The sequence below is a fragment of the Schistocerca cancellata genome, chromosome 7 (assembly GCF_023864275.1).
Source record: "Schistocerca cancellata isolate TAMUIC-IGC-003103 chromosome 7, iqSchCanc2.1, whole genome shotgun sequence".
NCBI classification, from domain to species: Eukaryota; Metazoa; Arthropoda; class Insecta; order Orthoptera; family Acrididae; genus Schistocerca; species Schistocerca cancellata.
The window spans coordinates 175234308-175251246 of record NC_064632.1 but is presented as its reverse complement, the minus strand read 5'-3'; the positions used below and the strand labels follow the sequence as shown (position 1 = coordinate 175251246).

Sequence of the window (16939 nt, the reverse complement as noted above, 5' to 3'; positions counted from 1 at the left end):
ACTGGGTGGTACTGATTCCTTGTTGCATGTATTTCTCTATATTAATGGTGACTGAGCAATTGTTTTGGTCCTCTGATGGGCATTGGGAAAGGCAGTGTTCGATAGTGTTAAGGCCGTGGGCATTAGGGATGTTAGTGTAAAGGGTGGTAGCATCAATAGCTACAAGCAGAATACCTTGTGGTAAAGGGACAGGAACTGTGGAGATTCAGTGGAGGAAATCGTTTGTATCTTTTATACAGGAGAGTACGCTTTGGGTAAAAAGTTGAAGGTGTTGGTCTACGACAGCAGAGATTCTCTCAGTGGGGGTACAGTAACCGGCCACAATGGGACATCCTGGGTGGTTGGTTAGGTTTATGGACTTAGGAAGTATGTAGAAGGTAGGAGTACGGGGAGTGGTAGGGGTGAGCAGAGAGATGGACTCTGGGGAGAGGTTCTGGGATGGGCCTAAGGATTTGAGTAGTGACTGGAATCCTGCTGGATTCCTGGAATGGGGTCGCTATGGTAAGGTTTGTAGGTGGCTGTATCTGACAGCTGGCAGAGTCCTTCTGCCAGGTAATCCTTGTGGTTCAAAACAACAGTGGTGGAGCCTTCGTCTGCAGGTAGGATTGTAAGATTGGGATCAGTTTCTAGATGGTGGACTGGGATTCTTTCTGTGGATGTAAGGTTAGTTTGCATGTTGAGGGATTTGGGGACTGATAGTGAGGCAAGGTTCAAGGTTAAGAAATTCTGGAGAGTTAACAGTGGTGATTTGAGGGGCAATGGGGGTGGGTCATGGTGAGATGGAAAAGTGAACTCAGTCATGCGGATTCAACATTGGTCTTTGGTTGAGTCTGATTGGTAGTGTTGGTGGCAAAAAAGTGTTTCCACTGTAGGGACCAGGAGAAGAAGAGGAGGTCTTTAAGAAGTCCTGCGAGATTGAATTTGGGGCTGGGGTAAAATGTGGGGCCTTTAAGCAAGGACTGACATTTCTGTAGGTCTAAGGCTTTTGAAGAAAGGTTTATGGCTGTGTTTCGGGTCTGTTTGGGTTCTGGATTCTGTGTGGTGGAGGGAGGGAGTTTTGGAGGGTGGGGTAAATGTAATACAGCTGCGAGAAAGGGTTTGTTAGCTATGAGGGGATGTGGGCGAGGTTGAAGGTTGTTGTAGAGATGGTGGACAGTGGCAGTCCAAGGTGGGAGAAGGAAGTAAACAGGGTGGACGGTTTTTTGAGGTGGCATTGTGCTTGTTGCTGTAGTTCCTGGAGGGCAAGAGTTACAGTGTGCATTACATGTTCTAGGAATTTGGGATTGCATAGCACGAGAAGGTACTGCAACGAGATTTAGGCTTGGTTGATATGGTTTTGCAGGACTAAGTTGGTGAGGGCTAAGGATTAGCGGAATTTGAACAGGTGGAGGTCATTGTGGAAGTAGAGGTGGCAGCCAGAGATGGATCACTTGATGGTAAGGCCACTTGGGGAGATACAATGAGCCAACCAACACCACAGGAACAGTATCTGGGACTGAGTTCTGACTATGGATAAGGAAACTTCTCCGTACTGTTGCAAATGGAAGGAGCAAGGATCCATAGTGGTGGAAAAAAATGAGAAAAATTACGTAAATAACATAGAATTACATCTGAAAAAATTTGCAGAAATACACCAAGGTAAATGGGACAGATCACAAAAGGGATGACACGGATGAAAAAAGGGAGAAACAAGATGAAATCCGAGGAGTCTACAATAGTGAAAGGCGAATACTTTTATATAGCAGGGTACGCTTCGTGTAATAAGTTGAAGGTGTTGGTCTACGAGAGCAGAGATTCTCTCAGTGGGCATACAGTAACCGGCCACAATGGGACATCCTGGGTCCCATTGAGAATTGGCGTGAAGACACAATGAGATCAAGAAAAGATATAAATAGAGAGTGACGCAGGGAGAGTGATCAATTTGAAGGTAAGATTAATGATATCAGCAGGAGTAATGTGGGATTTAAAATGCTGCACCAACAATGAGCGTGTGCACGGTCAAGATGGTTGATACAGTGTGGCTCGTAAGTAGAAATTTGAGTGTGGTTTGAAAGGCGACAAGAGAAACACAGAAAAGTAGAGAAAGGAGGGAGGATGAACATTGAGTATAGTATAGTGATGCATTAGAAAATAGTAACAAAGGAAAACAGCAGTGGGTTAGGATCGAAGAAAAGTCATCAGGCAATAATCAAACAATGGAACATATAGGATGGAAGTAAAATTATTATGAAAAGGAAAGTTGCTACTCTCCATATAGCAGAGATGCTGAGTCACAGATAGCCACAACAAAAAGACTGTCACAAATAAGCTTTCGGCTCCTGCTTTGGAGTACCACTGCCCACTCCTCTACAACAAACTCCAAACTTCCCCACGTCCCCTCGTAGATGACAAACCCTGTCACCCAGACCTACTACATTTACCTCATCCTCCGAAAATCCCTCCCACCACCACACACAATGCACAACCTAAATAGACCCGAAACACAGTCATGAACCTTTCCTCCAGAAGCCTTTTCCCCACATAAATACCAGTCCTTTCCAAAGGCCTCACTTTTTGCTCCACTCCTCAAGCAAGGTTTTTTAAAGACTCGTTCTCCCGGTCCCTACAGTGGAAATACTTTTTTGCCACCAACCCTACCAATCAGACTCAATCACAGACCGATGTTGAATTCTGCCCTGCTCAGTTCAGTTCAGTTCACTTCACTCCTCCATCCAACCATGACCCATCCCCCCCCCCCCCCCCCCACTGCCCCCAAATCAACCCTGTTAACTTTCCAGAATTTCCTAAGCTTAAACCCTGCCTCACTATCATTCCCCAAATCCCTAAATATGCAAACTAACCTTACATCCACAGAAACAACCACAGTCACCATCTAAAAACTGATTCCAACCTTATAATCCTACCTACAGACAAAGGCTCCACCACTGTTGTTTTAAACCACAAGTATTACCTGGCAGAAGGACTCTCCCAGCTGTCAGATACAGGGTCTCACTGAAGCCTTCACAGCCCGTAATTATTCTCCCAACCAAGTAGAAAGACAAATCTCCAGTGCCTTATCTTTCCAATCTCCCAACTCTTCCCAAAGCCTCACTGTCTGACCACAGAGGAACTTTCCCCTATAACTCTGTACCATCCAGGACTGCAGCAACTTAATTACATTCTCTGCCAGGGTTTCGACTACCTCTCTTGATACACTGAAATGAGAAATGTCCTGCCCACTATCCTTCTCATTCCTCCCACAGTGATATTCTGCTGTCCACCGAACCTACACAATATACTCGTCCATCCTTACACAACCCCTGCTCCCAATCCATACGTCATGGCTCATATCCATGCAACAGACCTAGATGCAAGATCTGTCCCATACATAAGCCCACCATCACCTATTCCAATACGGCCACAAGCATCACTTATCCCACAAAGGCAGGGCTAACAGTGAAATCAGTCATGTGATATACAAGCAAAGCTGCAACCACTGTGTTGCATTCTGTGTGGGCATAACAACCAACAAGCTGTCTGTCTGCATGAATGGCCACTGATAAACTGTGGTCAACAAACAAGTGGACTACCCTGTTGCTGAGAATGCTGCCCAACACGACATCCTTCATTTCAGTGAGTGCTTCCCACCTGTGCCATATGGATCCTTCCCACCAACACTAGCTTTTCTGAATTGCGCAGGTGGGAACCCTCCCTGCAATATATCCTACATCCCCGTGACCCTTCTGGCCTCAACCTTCGTTAGTTATTGTCCTCACCCATCCAGCCCCTTCCCTGGTCCCATTCCAGCACTACACAGCCATCATTCCACCAAAACACCCAATCTTTTTACTTCTCTCCTTTTCCACTACCCCCCAATACATCTCTCCCCTGCCCTCTGTCTAACCTCCTGACTGCACCTAGCTGCCCTATCCTCCCTCCACCTCGTGCCTGTGCGCTCCCTAGCAGCAGTTCACTCCCCCACACCTATACTACTATCCCTACACTGCCCCACCCTAGCCACCATCTTACCCAGTTGCCACTCCCAGAGTGAGTGATTGTGTGTGTGTGTGTGTGTGTGTGTGTGTGTGTGTGTGTGTGTGTGTTTTCGACAAAGGCCTTGTAAGCCAAAAGCTTTTTTGTGATAGTCTTTTTGTTGTGCCTATGTGGGGCATCTCCAGTATATGGGAGGTTGTCGAGAGTTTCATAGGATGCATTAGACAATGTATACTGAAGGAGGGGAAAGGAATACAGCAGTGGACAATGGAGTAGCTTTGTGAGATGAATAGATAAAAAGACAAGACTCAGTGATATTTCTTGCACAGCACAAAACACACTGAATTTAACTGAGGAAGAAAGACAAGTTTCAATAGAGCAGGCTAGTGAGGATACAGATACATAAAAAATGAACATTAAGAATATTCAAAATGGCTAAGGAGGACAAATGTAAGGCTGTAGAAATATGCATGACCAGGGAAAATACAGATGCTGCCTCTATGAAAATTAGAGAGACTTTTGGAGACAAGAGAAGCTGCTGTATGAGTATCAAAACTGGGTATGTGAAACCAGCAGTATGGGAAAGAAGGAAAATCTGAAAGCTGGAAGGAGTATATAGAGGGCTATACAGGGGAAAAGAATTTGGAGGCAATATTATAGAAAGAGAAGAGACATAGATGATGATGAAATGGGGTATAAGATATGGCAAGAAGAATTTGACGAGCAGTGAAAGACCTAAGTCAATAAAAGGCTCCTGGAATTGACAACATTCCATCAGATGTCCTTGGAAGAGCCAAGGATGGAAAAACCGGTAGAAGCCGACCACAAGAAAGATTACTTTGGATTCTGGAGAAATGTAAGAACACGCGAGGGAATGTTGCCCCCACTACCTCTCCTAGAAGATAGGTTAAGGATATGCATATCAATGTTCATAGCATGTATAGGTTTGGGAAAAGCTTTTGAAAAAATTGGATACGTCATGACTAGCCAATTAAAAGTTTTACAACAGTGACATTAGACATTGATAATCTGTAATAAATAGAAGCACCTATCCCTATGCAAAACCAGTCCTGCCCTGAGGAAGGCTGCTGCAATTCGGCCGAAACTTCGGATTTAGATTATTATTGTTGTTAGTTTTTAGCAATGACGTGGCATAATACCCAGAAGAATTTTAATCACTATAATTACTAGCAGTAGATGAGTTTAGCTATTTGGTCATTAAAATAACTGATGATGCCAGAAGTAGAGGAGATATAGTAGAAAGGCTACAGAAAGGAAAGAACTTCTGAAAAAGAGGGATCTGTTAAACTCTAACACAAATTTAAGTGTTAGGAGGTCTTTTCTGAAGGTATTTGTATTAAAGTGAAATGTGGAAGATAGAGAATTCAAAAGCGGGAAAAGATGAAAAATGCTGTATAAGGAAAGATAAAGGAGCGTCAAGGATGCCACAGGAAATTGTCACTGGTTGGCCACTTACGTAAAATAGGGTGAAAGTCATCCTGTGCACAAATTAAGAATCTCTCCCTAAAATCTTGGTAAAAACATTGGACAAGTCACAGAACTTTAAAACTTTAACCACATTTGTTTGAATATTTCCTAAAAGAGATGGCAGATCCACCAGCAAGTCAGCCGCACCCCACTGGTCAGAAAATAAAATGCAGTCCAATAAAATGTGGCGCACAGCGACATGGATGCCACAAGTATCACACATTGGAGGGTCCTCTCACCAGAGCAGGAAGCCGTGCGTTATAGGACTGTGGCTTATCCAAAAATGAGTGAGGAGAACCTCGTCCCGTCTACAGGGCTGGAAAGTAGTACACCACACTCATGTTGTGGGCTTGACACCACACTCATGTTGTGGGCTTGACTAAACGGAGCTTATTGTCAGTCATTTCCAGCCACTCATCCTCCCACCGGCGCGTGACTCATGAGCTCAATAGTGAGGTGAGTGCAAGCAAGGGGATGGCACACTGAAATACTTGCGGATCGAGACATGCCTCCTTGGCTGCGAGATCTGCCCTTCATTCCCAGCAATGCCAACGTGCCATAGAACCCAGCAGAAAACCACCTCCTTCCCCAGTCGTCGTAGTTGGAGGAGGGCATCCTGGATGTTCTGGACTATTTTATCTGCTGAATACAAACACTGCAATGAGTAAAGGGCACTTAGTGAATCGGAATAGACAAGAAATTTAGGATGTGAAGAGCATCTCATCTGCTCCAGTGCCCGCTAGATCGCAGACAATTCTGCATCAAAGACAGTAAATGCTTGAGGCTGTTGGACCTGAAGGACACTATCTGGAAAAACAAGGGAGCAACCAGCAGAATCCACCTGTTTCGAACCATCCGTAAAAACAGCTACATAGTCTTGGTGCTCGGATAAAATGGCAGAAAATGTTGCATTAAAAATGGTGGCAGGAGTGCAATCTCTCCTGTACCGCACCAAATCTAAAATCACTCTTGGCCTCTCTAGTAACCAGGGTGGCAGGCAGTTAAAACCCTGGATTTGGAGCTATACGGGCTCCACACCACGGGACTCCAGCACATATTGCACACAGATCCCTAACGGCATCGTGGTTTGTGAACAGCTGGAAGAATGGCATGCCAGAGGCGGATGAGCAACAATATGGTGAGAGGGCGAGGTTGCAGCTGCAAGAAACTTACAAGCCTGGCACACCAACAGGAGCTGCCGCCGGATGGTAAGTGGTGGTTCTCCTGTCTCAGCACAGAGGCTGGGTATGGGATTAGTCCAATAAGCACCCTTGGCCAGTCGAATCCCCGCGTGGTGGACAGCGTCTATGACCCGCAAATAAGAGGGCCTCGCTGACCCATACACCGTGCACCTGAAGTCCAGCCGCGAACGCAAAAAAGCCCGATAAAACTGGAGAAGACGCGCCCTGTCTGCTCCTCAACACCTTTGGTTAAGGCACTTGGGGATGTTCAGTGCCTTCAGGGTTCTGGCTTTCAAGTCAATCTGCAGTTAAAAATGAGGCCCAGAAACGGCACTGTGTCTCTAAAATGTAGGATAGTGTCCCCTATATGCAAGGCAGGCAAATTAAAAGGACGAGGAGAACAATTAAAATGAATGAACACACACACACACACACACACACACACACACACACACACACACACTTATAGGCATTAAACTGAAAACGCATCTTTGCAGCCCACTCCCCAATAAGGAGCACTGAACTGGACTCCTTACCATAGATGTTATACTGTTGATGGCTATGGCAAAGAGGGTAACACTTAAGACACTGCCCTGGGGGACACTATTCTCCTGCTCAAATTGACCAGATAGTGTGTGACCAACTCAGGTCTGAAAAACCACTGAGATAGAAAAGACCAAATGAAAATGGGGAGGTGGCCACGAAAGCCCCAGTGATGCAGTTGTGCGAGAATACAGTGTCTCCAAGTAGTGTTTTACGCCTTACTGATATCAAAGAATATACCAATACAGTGATTCTGAGGGAGGAAAGCCTGATGAATAGCCACTTTTAGAAGTGTCAGATTGTCGACAGTGGACCGTAACTTTCGGAATCCTACTGAGAGCGGCTAAGGAGTTGCCTGGTCTCTCAAAGCCTGACCAAAACAACGGTTAACCATCCATTTCAGGGTCTTTCCTACACTGCTCGTCAAAGCAATACCCTGATAACCACTGGAACATGTGTGGTCCTTTCCTGGTTTAAGGAGCGGGATTAGAATTGTCTCCCTCCAAGAGTTGGGGAAGACACCTGTCTGCCATATTAGATTAAAACATTCGAGGAGGATTTCCTTTGATGCCACTGGCAGATGTCTAAAGCATGCAGTACCGGATTTGGTCGTGGCCGGTTGCAGTGTCAGAAGTCTCAGTCAGTGCCGATTCAAGCTCCCACATGGAGAAAGGGGAGTTGCAGGCCTCAGAACTGTTCGACCTAAAGTCCAACTTTTCCCAGTTGCACGGTAGTGACGAAATGCTGGATCCCGGCTCGCATTGGCAGTAGTTTGTGCAAAATGCTCAGCCAGCATCTGAGCAATGTTTCTAGATAATGTTTGGTGGCTCCCCTGGTTCAACACTGCAGCTATCGGTAAACGGCTGAATTTACCAGAAATCCTCTGGACGGCTTCCCTTACTTTTGAGGAACAAGTGGAACGATTGATAGAGTTCAGGAACTCATGCCATGAGCACTTTTTGCTGTCTTTAATGACATGGTGAGCCTTGGCTCTCGCAATTTGAAAGGTCAAGAGATTGTCTGCTGTCAGGCAGCATTTAAACCGTCGAAGAGCCACACGCCTGCCCGGATGGCTAAATGGCACTCTTCTGTCCACCAAGGGACAGGTCACCTCTGAAGAGGGCCAAAAGACGTTGGTATGGATAGATCATCAGTGTGATAGATCACATGCGTGATGTGATCCACACATTCCTGGACGCTGTCATGATGATGTTCAAACACAGCCAACTGGCCGAACAGCATCCAGTCAGCCCTGCCAATTATCCACGTTTGGAACACACCACCAAGTAGCTGAAGGCGGATCGGAAAGTGGACGCTGGAATGAAAGTCGTCAGTGACCTCCCAGTGAACAGAGTCGGCGAGGTCTGGAGAGCAGAGAGAGAGGTCGACGGCTGAGAATGACCCAGTAGCACCACAGAAATGAGTCAGAGTACCAGTGTTTAGGAGGCACAGCTCTCAAGATGTCAGGAGGTTCTCCTAAACTCAACCCCAATGACAAGTAGACGTTGAGCCCCATAAGACATGGTGGGCATTGAAATCTCCCAGGAGGAGAAATGGTTGGGGGAGTTGCGTGATAAGATCGGTGAGAGCCCGAGACTCTACTGCATCCAGTGGAGGTAAATAAAGAGAACAAACTGTAAGCCACTGATGCACAGAAATTTCAACTGCAGCTGCTTGCAGGTTGGTATCCAGGGGGAAAGCAGAGGAGTGGTGCACATTATTAACAAACACAGCAACCCCTCATTTGGGTCTTTCCCCAGACAGGTCATAAAAAAATGGCTCTGAGCACTATGGGACTTACCTTCTAAGGACATCAGTCCCCTAGAACTTAGAACTACTTAAACCTAACTAACCTAGGGATATCACACACATCCATGCCCGAGGCAGGAGTCGAACCTGCGACCGTAGTAGTCGCGCGGTTCCAGACTGTAGCGCCTAGAACCGCTCGGCCACCCCGGCCGGCCCAGTCAGGTCATCCTTGTGATACAGGGTATAGCCCCGTGGTGCAGTGGCATCAGATGCTTTGAAACGTATTTCCTGCAAACACAAGCACAGAGGGCATTGCTGCGCTAGCAGTTTCAGTTCCTCCATGTGCATACTGAATCCATTCATGTTCCACTGTACAATGGGAGCCATCTATCAGGGGGGGGGGGGGGGGGGGTAGTACTTTCATCCTGATTTTCTCATGGGGAGGGGAGCCCACAATGGGTGGAGGCTCAGGTTTGGAGCGATATGGTTTCCCCAATCCGACATCAAGCTCCGTAGCCTCAAAATAAAAATCAACTGAGATGTCAGAGAGGTCAATGTCGACATCGTCAGGCTGTATTCTGCCCAATTCCACTGGTGTTGGACGTTCTGCCTTGGATTTTTTTCCCTGGGTAGACTATGCACCCACAACTGCGGTTGAGTGTGTGGCAGCATTTGGCAGTGTACCAGATGGAGTGTTTGGAGAGGTAGAGAGATCCACAATGTCAGCAACCATAGCTTTTCTGAAGTTCTCGAGGGAGGGAAAGCTTAGACACAACTGCACCAGCACAAGTGCAGGGACACACGCAGGTGCTAGTGCTGACAGCAGCAACCTCCGTTTGTGAAGCGGCATCAGTTTTCAGGACCGGCTGTTTCAGAACGGAAGAAAAGGAAGTAGCGAACGTGGGTGGCTGCATGGACTTTTATAGCTTCTTCGCTTCACCATATGGGATGCGCTTTGTGGTTTTAATCTCCTGGATCTTCCATTTCTCAAGGAAAACTCTGCAGTTCTTGCTCCAAAGAGGGTGATCCCCAGAGCAGTTGACACACTTGGCAGGAGAGGAGCAACCAACTCCCTCACGGGCGGCTTTACCGCATTTCTCGCAAGTGGCTCCCCCTCGGCAGCCGAGAGTAGTGTGCTTAAAGTGATGGCATTTAAAACACCACATTGGACTGGAGTAATAAGGCCGTACACTGAGACGTGGGAAACCTGCCTTCACATGCTCCAGTAGCTTGGTGCTGTTAAAAGTAAGGATAAACGAGACTGACTTCACTAGAGTGCCATCCACCAGTTTCGTAATGTGTGGCACATTGACAATGCCTTCCTGGGACCATTCAGCTATCAGTTCTTCTTGGGGAATGTCAACGAGATCCCTGCATGTCACAACACCTTTGTTGTAGTTCAAGGTGTTGTGAAATTCAGTTTCTATCGCAAACTCCCTGAGGCATTGTGCTTTCAGAAGGTTATTGACTTGTTGGAAGCTAGATGTTTCAACCAACAAGTTCCCATTTCGCAAGCGCTTAACAGATTTCAAGGTGCCAGCAATGCCTTCTAAGTGTTTGTGTATATAAAATGGTGAAACTTTGTAAAAACTCCTCTCTTTTAACTATAAGAAACACACACTGCGATGCAGCATGCATTCTGTTACTACTGTACTACTGATTGAATCAGGACGACTAGCTACACGAGCCTTCTTGTTAGATTCGGTGTTGGTACCTACCAGCGGCCCATCCTTTCCACTGGGAGGAGGCATAGAAGATTTCGAAGGATCCATCTCGGTCCCACGAGCAGCTAGGGAACCAGAAGTCCACCTAGACAGAGCCCCAAGCCTTAAACAACTGAGGTGGGGCAGGTTCCCCAGAGGTTGCCCGATAACGACTGTTCCACCTCAACAGCCACGCATTTCATCAGCGCACAGCACACCGTGAGATTGAGTTTTTTGAGGTTTATTCCACCCTCGCAATCCGGGCGGTCAAGCCAAGATCCCCATTTCCTGAGACATATAACATTCCACCACCGCGCCACACGGTGGTCGCTGAAGCACGCCCAGAGATTACGGTGACGGGGCACTGGGGTGCTTACCAATCCCCAGCTCAGGAACCCCGGGGTCGCCAAGCCCATACTCGGCAAACGAATGCCGAGCCCCTGAGGGCGACTAAAAGTAGGCAGAAGCTTTTGAAATGTGGTTCTACGAAAGGAATACTGAAGGCTGGATTGGTAAATTGCGTAACTAATGGGGAAGTACTGAATGGAATTGGGGAGAGAAGAAATTTGTGGCATAACTTAATTAAATAAGGGATCGGTTGATAAAACATATCCTGAGAGATTAAGGAATCGTCAACCTGGTAATGGAGAGAAGTGTGGGATGTAAAAGCTGTATAGGGAGACTAATGCTCGAGTACAGTAAGGATGTTTATGAGGATGGAGGTTGCAGTAGTTATTTGGAGATGCAGGGTAGAGTAGTGTGCAGAGCTGAAGACTACAACATATCATAAAATATAAAATTTGTCATTTGTCATTGTTAAAGCAATGGCAACTCTGATTTTGCTCGAGTAGTTTGGCTACAGCAAACGTTTCATGTCCTAAGACATTAACGAAACTTGAAGAATTTAGTGGTATTGGTTGCGCCATGGTGCGCTACACTATTGTAAACGGTCGGCATACAGTTTATTAGTGTATACAGCTAGCAAGCGGGACTCGAGGGCCTGGTGCCTACCTTGACGTGAAAGCTGCAGGTGCCGGCGCGCACGCCCGCCTCGTCGGCCTGCCATTGGTGCGGCTTGGAGCTCTCGGGCACGTGCTCCTTGCGCCGGCGCAGAGAGTCCCGTAGCGACCTCCGCAGCCGGTCCATGCCGCGCGGCGCCGACCCCGCCTGCCGCTGCAACAATGTCAGAAACGCTGTTCGAGGCTCACAGTATAACGTTTGCATTTTTTTAGTTTCTAGTTCATACAGCGACTGCGGCCTTGCCAAACGCACTGCTATAGCGGAGCGCCAGCCGCCTCAGCCGTGTCCAGCGTGTGTTGGACTGTCCTGGAACGGAGGAGTGCTCGGAACGTGCAGACGGGAAATGCATCACAATTCTTTTCACATGACGGTTAGAGGTCAGGATAGTCCGTACCAGTCACTCTTTAAGTGCAGCCTACACGCTGCACCTGCTGCCGCTCGGCTGCACTTCGTGACGAGCACACTGTACAGTCGCTCCTGAAGCCTAACAGACAAGTCGAGTCAATATTGACAACAGAATAATGTGCGAGAAAAGATATGCGGAGAACAGGAGATACGACAATTTTAAAGAGGGATCTAAATTCTTTACAGACTTCTGGTTACGAGGATTGCAGAAAACACCTACATTAAATAACTGTTACGTTGTCATCCTATACTTCATTCAAGCAACAAGAAACTAACAAATAGTTAACTTCGGAAGAATCTTGGATGAGAAATCAAAAACAGGACACGCTGAACCCACAAAAGAAATAGGTAAGTTGATTTAAAACACAAAGCAATTAAAGACATTAAAATTTGTGCCTGACCAGGGTTTGAACCTGCGTCTCCTGATTACTAGGCAGATGCACTGAACACTGCGTCATCGAGACACAGTGATCACTGCAACTGCACGGATGATCCTATCACGTTTCCTGCCAGGCCCAAATTCACAACTTACACCATACTGTACTGATGTAGTGCCCCTGCTCATAAGCCTCATTACTCGCGGCGTTTCGCCGATTCCTGAACGAGTTCTAGCGTGGTGTGCATCTACACGCAAGTGATCACTGGCAGTCTTACCTTGAACCCTTCTGTGTAGATACACAACAAGCTCGAATTTACGAACCGGGACAAAAACTTTATAGCGGTCAGTGCCTAGTAAGTTGGAGACCCCGATTCGAATCCAAGTCAGGCACAAATTTTCAACTAGTCCCATTGATTTAAATCGATGCCTACTGGCAGCAAATATCTTTAATTACTCTGTGTCTTGATTCGTAGTGGCTGCAGGGTCAAAATGGTGTGTGTTGTTTCGGACATGTCCAAAAGAACAGACACCACATTTATATTGTTGATTTGCCAAATTATTGTCCCGTTTCATTTCCCTCAGTATTTCTACTGGTTTGAATCAATTAAATTCTATTGTCCTTCTATATCTACATCCTTGTTTTAGTTCTACTGACATTCAACGAATTTCTTTCCAAGATACTATCCATTCGGCTCAATTGCTCTTCCCTGTCCTTTGCTGTCTCTGACAGAGTACCAATGTCATTGCCAGATCACAAAGTTTTCATTTCTTCTCCCTGAACTTAAAATCCTTTCCAACTTCTCGGTTTCCTTCACTTTTTGGCCAATATACAGACTGAATAACATCAGCGAAAATTAATTTCGTACTTTAAATCACAAATTCAAGTTTCTTGTAAAATTACGAGTCCATTTATAGTAATCGCGGACTTGACCGCCATTTACTTAAGTCGTTAAACTAAAGCAATCACTTTACGTACTAAGATTAATTGTGCTTGTTGGGTACTGAACCGGCAGGTCACCTGTGGACTGTTCACTCAAGATTACTTTTCTCTGAGCAACAGAAACCACAGGTGACTTGCCTGCTTAGAGTGCAATCGATTTTTCGGGAAGGAGTAATTTTCACCTTCACCATACAATTTAATTTAGAAAGTATGAAAGACGATAAAAATCTGTTAAGTTCGGGACGGCCGTTACGTTTCAGGTTTCAGTTGGTGCCACGCTGAAGGGGAACGGTATTTGTACTTAATTCCTCCCGCATTCTGGAAATTGGCACCAAGATAGGTCTCACAACTTGTGCACCAAGAGGCCAACCACCCTGAGCCAGCTACAACAGTTCCACCTCCACCCTCTGTCATGTTGGCAACATCTCAGTAACGCAGTGGGAACGTCGTCTACTGCAGAGGGTGATAATCACATGGGAACCAACATGTCTGCTGCTCCAACACAGTAACTGCACAGACTCCGACTTCGGGAAGGTCGCCTCTGCTACATCCTTGGTTCATACTGAGAGACCAAAAACCGGCTTAATAACATTTAGATGCTCAGCTGCATAAAATAGCTCAAACATCGTCTTGCCTATTAAGCATAACTTTCTTTCTGCTCATCTAAAATACTTGTAAGCTGGCTCTTAAAACAATCTGCGACCCAGCCACGTTCCCTGGTTGGCTGCTGTTCAAGGCACGTGGGATACAACAAAACGTTCCGTAGTTCAACCCTACGCTCAACGGAATAACTGTGGTTATAAGGGAACGCCAGTCTCCCGAAACAATCGCAGTATACCAACAGCATTAACAAATTGGCAACAGTAGCAGAGTATGTTAATGGCGAAGCATAATTTACAATTCATGTACATGCACGGGAAATTCTGCACACTTTTGGGAACTGAAAGAAAAGCAGAAGTATTGTGCAAACATTTTGAAACATCCAGTACTTACTTACTGGCAAAATATACAGTATACAGGGTGGTCCATTGATAGTGACTGGGCCAAATATCTCACGAAATAAGCAGCAAACGAAAAAACTACGAAGAACAAACTCGTCTAGGTTGAAGGGGGAAACCATATGGCGCTATGGTTGGCCCGCTAGATGGCGTTGCCATAGGTCAAACGGATATCAACTGCGTTTTTTTTAAATAGGAACCCCCATTTTTTATTACATATTCATATAGTACGTGAAGAAATATGAATGTTTTAGTTGGACCACTTTTTTCGCTTTGTGATCGATGGCGCTTAATAGTAACGAACGTAGAAGTACGTGGTATCACGTAACATTCCGCCAGTGAGGACGGTATTTGCTTCGTGATACATTACCCGTGTTAAAATGGACCGTTTACCAATTGCGGGAAGGGTCGATATCGTGTTGATGTATGGCTATTGTGATTAAAATGCCCAACGGGCGAGTGCTATGTATGCTGCTCGGTATCCTGGACGACATCATCCATGTGTCCGCACTGTTCGCTGGATAGTTACATTATTTAAGGAAACAGGAAGTCTTCAGCCACATGTGAAACGTCAACCACGACCTGCAACAAATGCCCAAGTAGGTGTTTTAGCTGCTGTCACGGCTAATCCGCACATCAGTAGCAGACAAATTCCGCGAGAATCGGGAATCTCAAAAACGTCGGTGTTGAGAGTGCTACATCAACATCGATTGCACGCGTACCATATTTCTATACACCAGGAATTGCATGGTGACGACTTCGAACGTCGTGTACAGTTCTGCCACTGGACACAAGGGAAACTAAGGGACGATGACAGATTTTTTGCACGCGTTCTATTTAGCGACGAAGCGTCATTCACCAATCGCGGTAACGTAAACCAGCATAATATGCACTATTGGGCAACGAAAAATCCACGATGGCTGCGACAATTGGAACATCAGCGACCTTGGCGGGTTAATGTATGGTGCGACATTATGGTAGGAAGGATAATTGGCCCCGATTTTATTGATAGCAATCTAAATGGTGCCATGTATGCTGATTTCCTAAGTAATGTTTACCGATGTTACTACAAGATGTTTCACTGCATGACAGAATGGCGGTGTAATTCCAACATGATGGATGTCCGGCATATAGCTCGCATGCGGTTGAAGCGGTACTGTATAGCATATTTCATAACAGGTGGATTGGTCGTCGAAGCACCATACCATGGTCCGCACATTCACCAGATCTGACGTCCCCGGATTTCTTTCTGTGGGGAAAGTTGAAGGATATTTGCTATCGTGATCCACCGACAACACCTCACAACATGCGTCAGCACATTGTCAATGCATGTGCGAACATTACAGAAGGCGAACTACTCGCTGTTGAGAGGAATGTCATTACACGTACTGCCAAAGGCATTTAGGTTGACGGACAATCATTTTGAGCATGTATTGCATTAATGTGGTATTTACAGGTAATCACGCTGTAACAGAAATGATAAGTTCAGAAATGATAAGTTCACAAAGGTACCTGTATCACATTGGAACAACCGAAATAAAATGTTCAAACGTACCCACGTTCTGCATTTTAATTTAGAAAACCTACCTGTTACCAAGTATTCGTCTAAAATTGTGAGCCATATGTTGGTGACTATTACAGCGCAATCCATCAAACCTTCGAAATACATCCAGAAAACAAAGATAAAACAAGGATTACGACATAAGAGCACATACTCTAGTGAGTAGTATATAGAGGGGCTAAAACAGGTAGCACACGACGCCAAAAGGGTCCGTTACGAACACTAGGCCCGTCCCATGTAACGAAGCTCTTTAATCTTATAGTTTAAATCCATTTTGTAGTGAAGTGTGAAAACATTTCAAGTATTTACAGCGTAATTAATATAAAATAAATACATTTAATAAAAATAACAAAAGTAAATCGAGTAAAGAAAATATTATTGACTGTTTTGCAGCACTGTAATATAATATCATAAAACTATTCACTCCGCTTGAACTCAAAACATTAGCCGAGAATCATCAGTACGACAAATAAATAATCTTTCAGAAAAATCGAGAACCGTAAGCATGAGAAGCTGGACGGAAGAATAGAAGAGAAACGTCACCGAAAACATTTACAGATTTTTTAAAGAAGAAGAACGTAAATCGGCAGAGAAAGATTAACTGGTGTTAATTGCGTATCCCAATCTCCTATTCGATAGGGATGGAGAAATAAATCTGTCTACAGTTTTTTGTTGATTGCTTTTACATGTCATCGTTTTAACGTCCCCACCCCACCCCTTAGTACGGTAGCGGTCTTTTACCCCACAAGCTAATTTTGGTTGAAACTGCTCCAGACCTCAACCAAATATAGCTGCAAGGGGTGTCTGGCTCCCATGGCAACTGTCTCCCGATACCAAGACATTTGTACACCAAGATTGGTTAAAACTGATCCAAGTCTTACAGAGCTAAGCTGGAAAACGAACCCCCCCTCCCACACACACTTTTTTTGTGGCTGGCAGCATTAAGGTGGAGGAACGAGTCTCAGAGGATTTCCTCAAAGTCTGCGCGCACACACTAACT

At 45.6% G+C, this 16939-nt stretch overlaps 1 protein-coding gene across 1 annotated transcript in view; it reads right to left on the bottom strand.

Annotated features, from left to right (window-relative positions):
• Nucleotides 1–16939, bottom strand: part of LOC126091927 (protein numb) — a 214951-nt gene that overhangs the window by 120393 nt on the left and 77619 nt on the right. The window contains exon 3 of the mRNA XM_049907249.1: nt 11648–11809. Within this exon, the coding sequence (XP_049763206.1) occupies nt 11648–11809 (162 nt within the window). The remainder of the gene's footprint in view (nt 1–11647; nt 11810–16939) is intronic.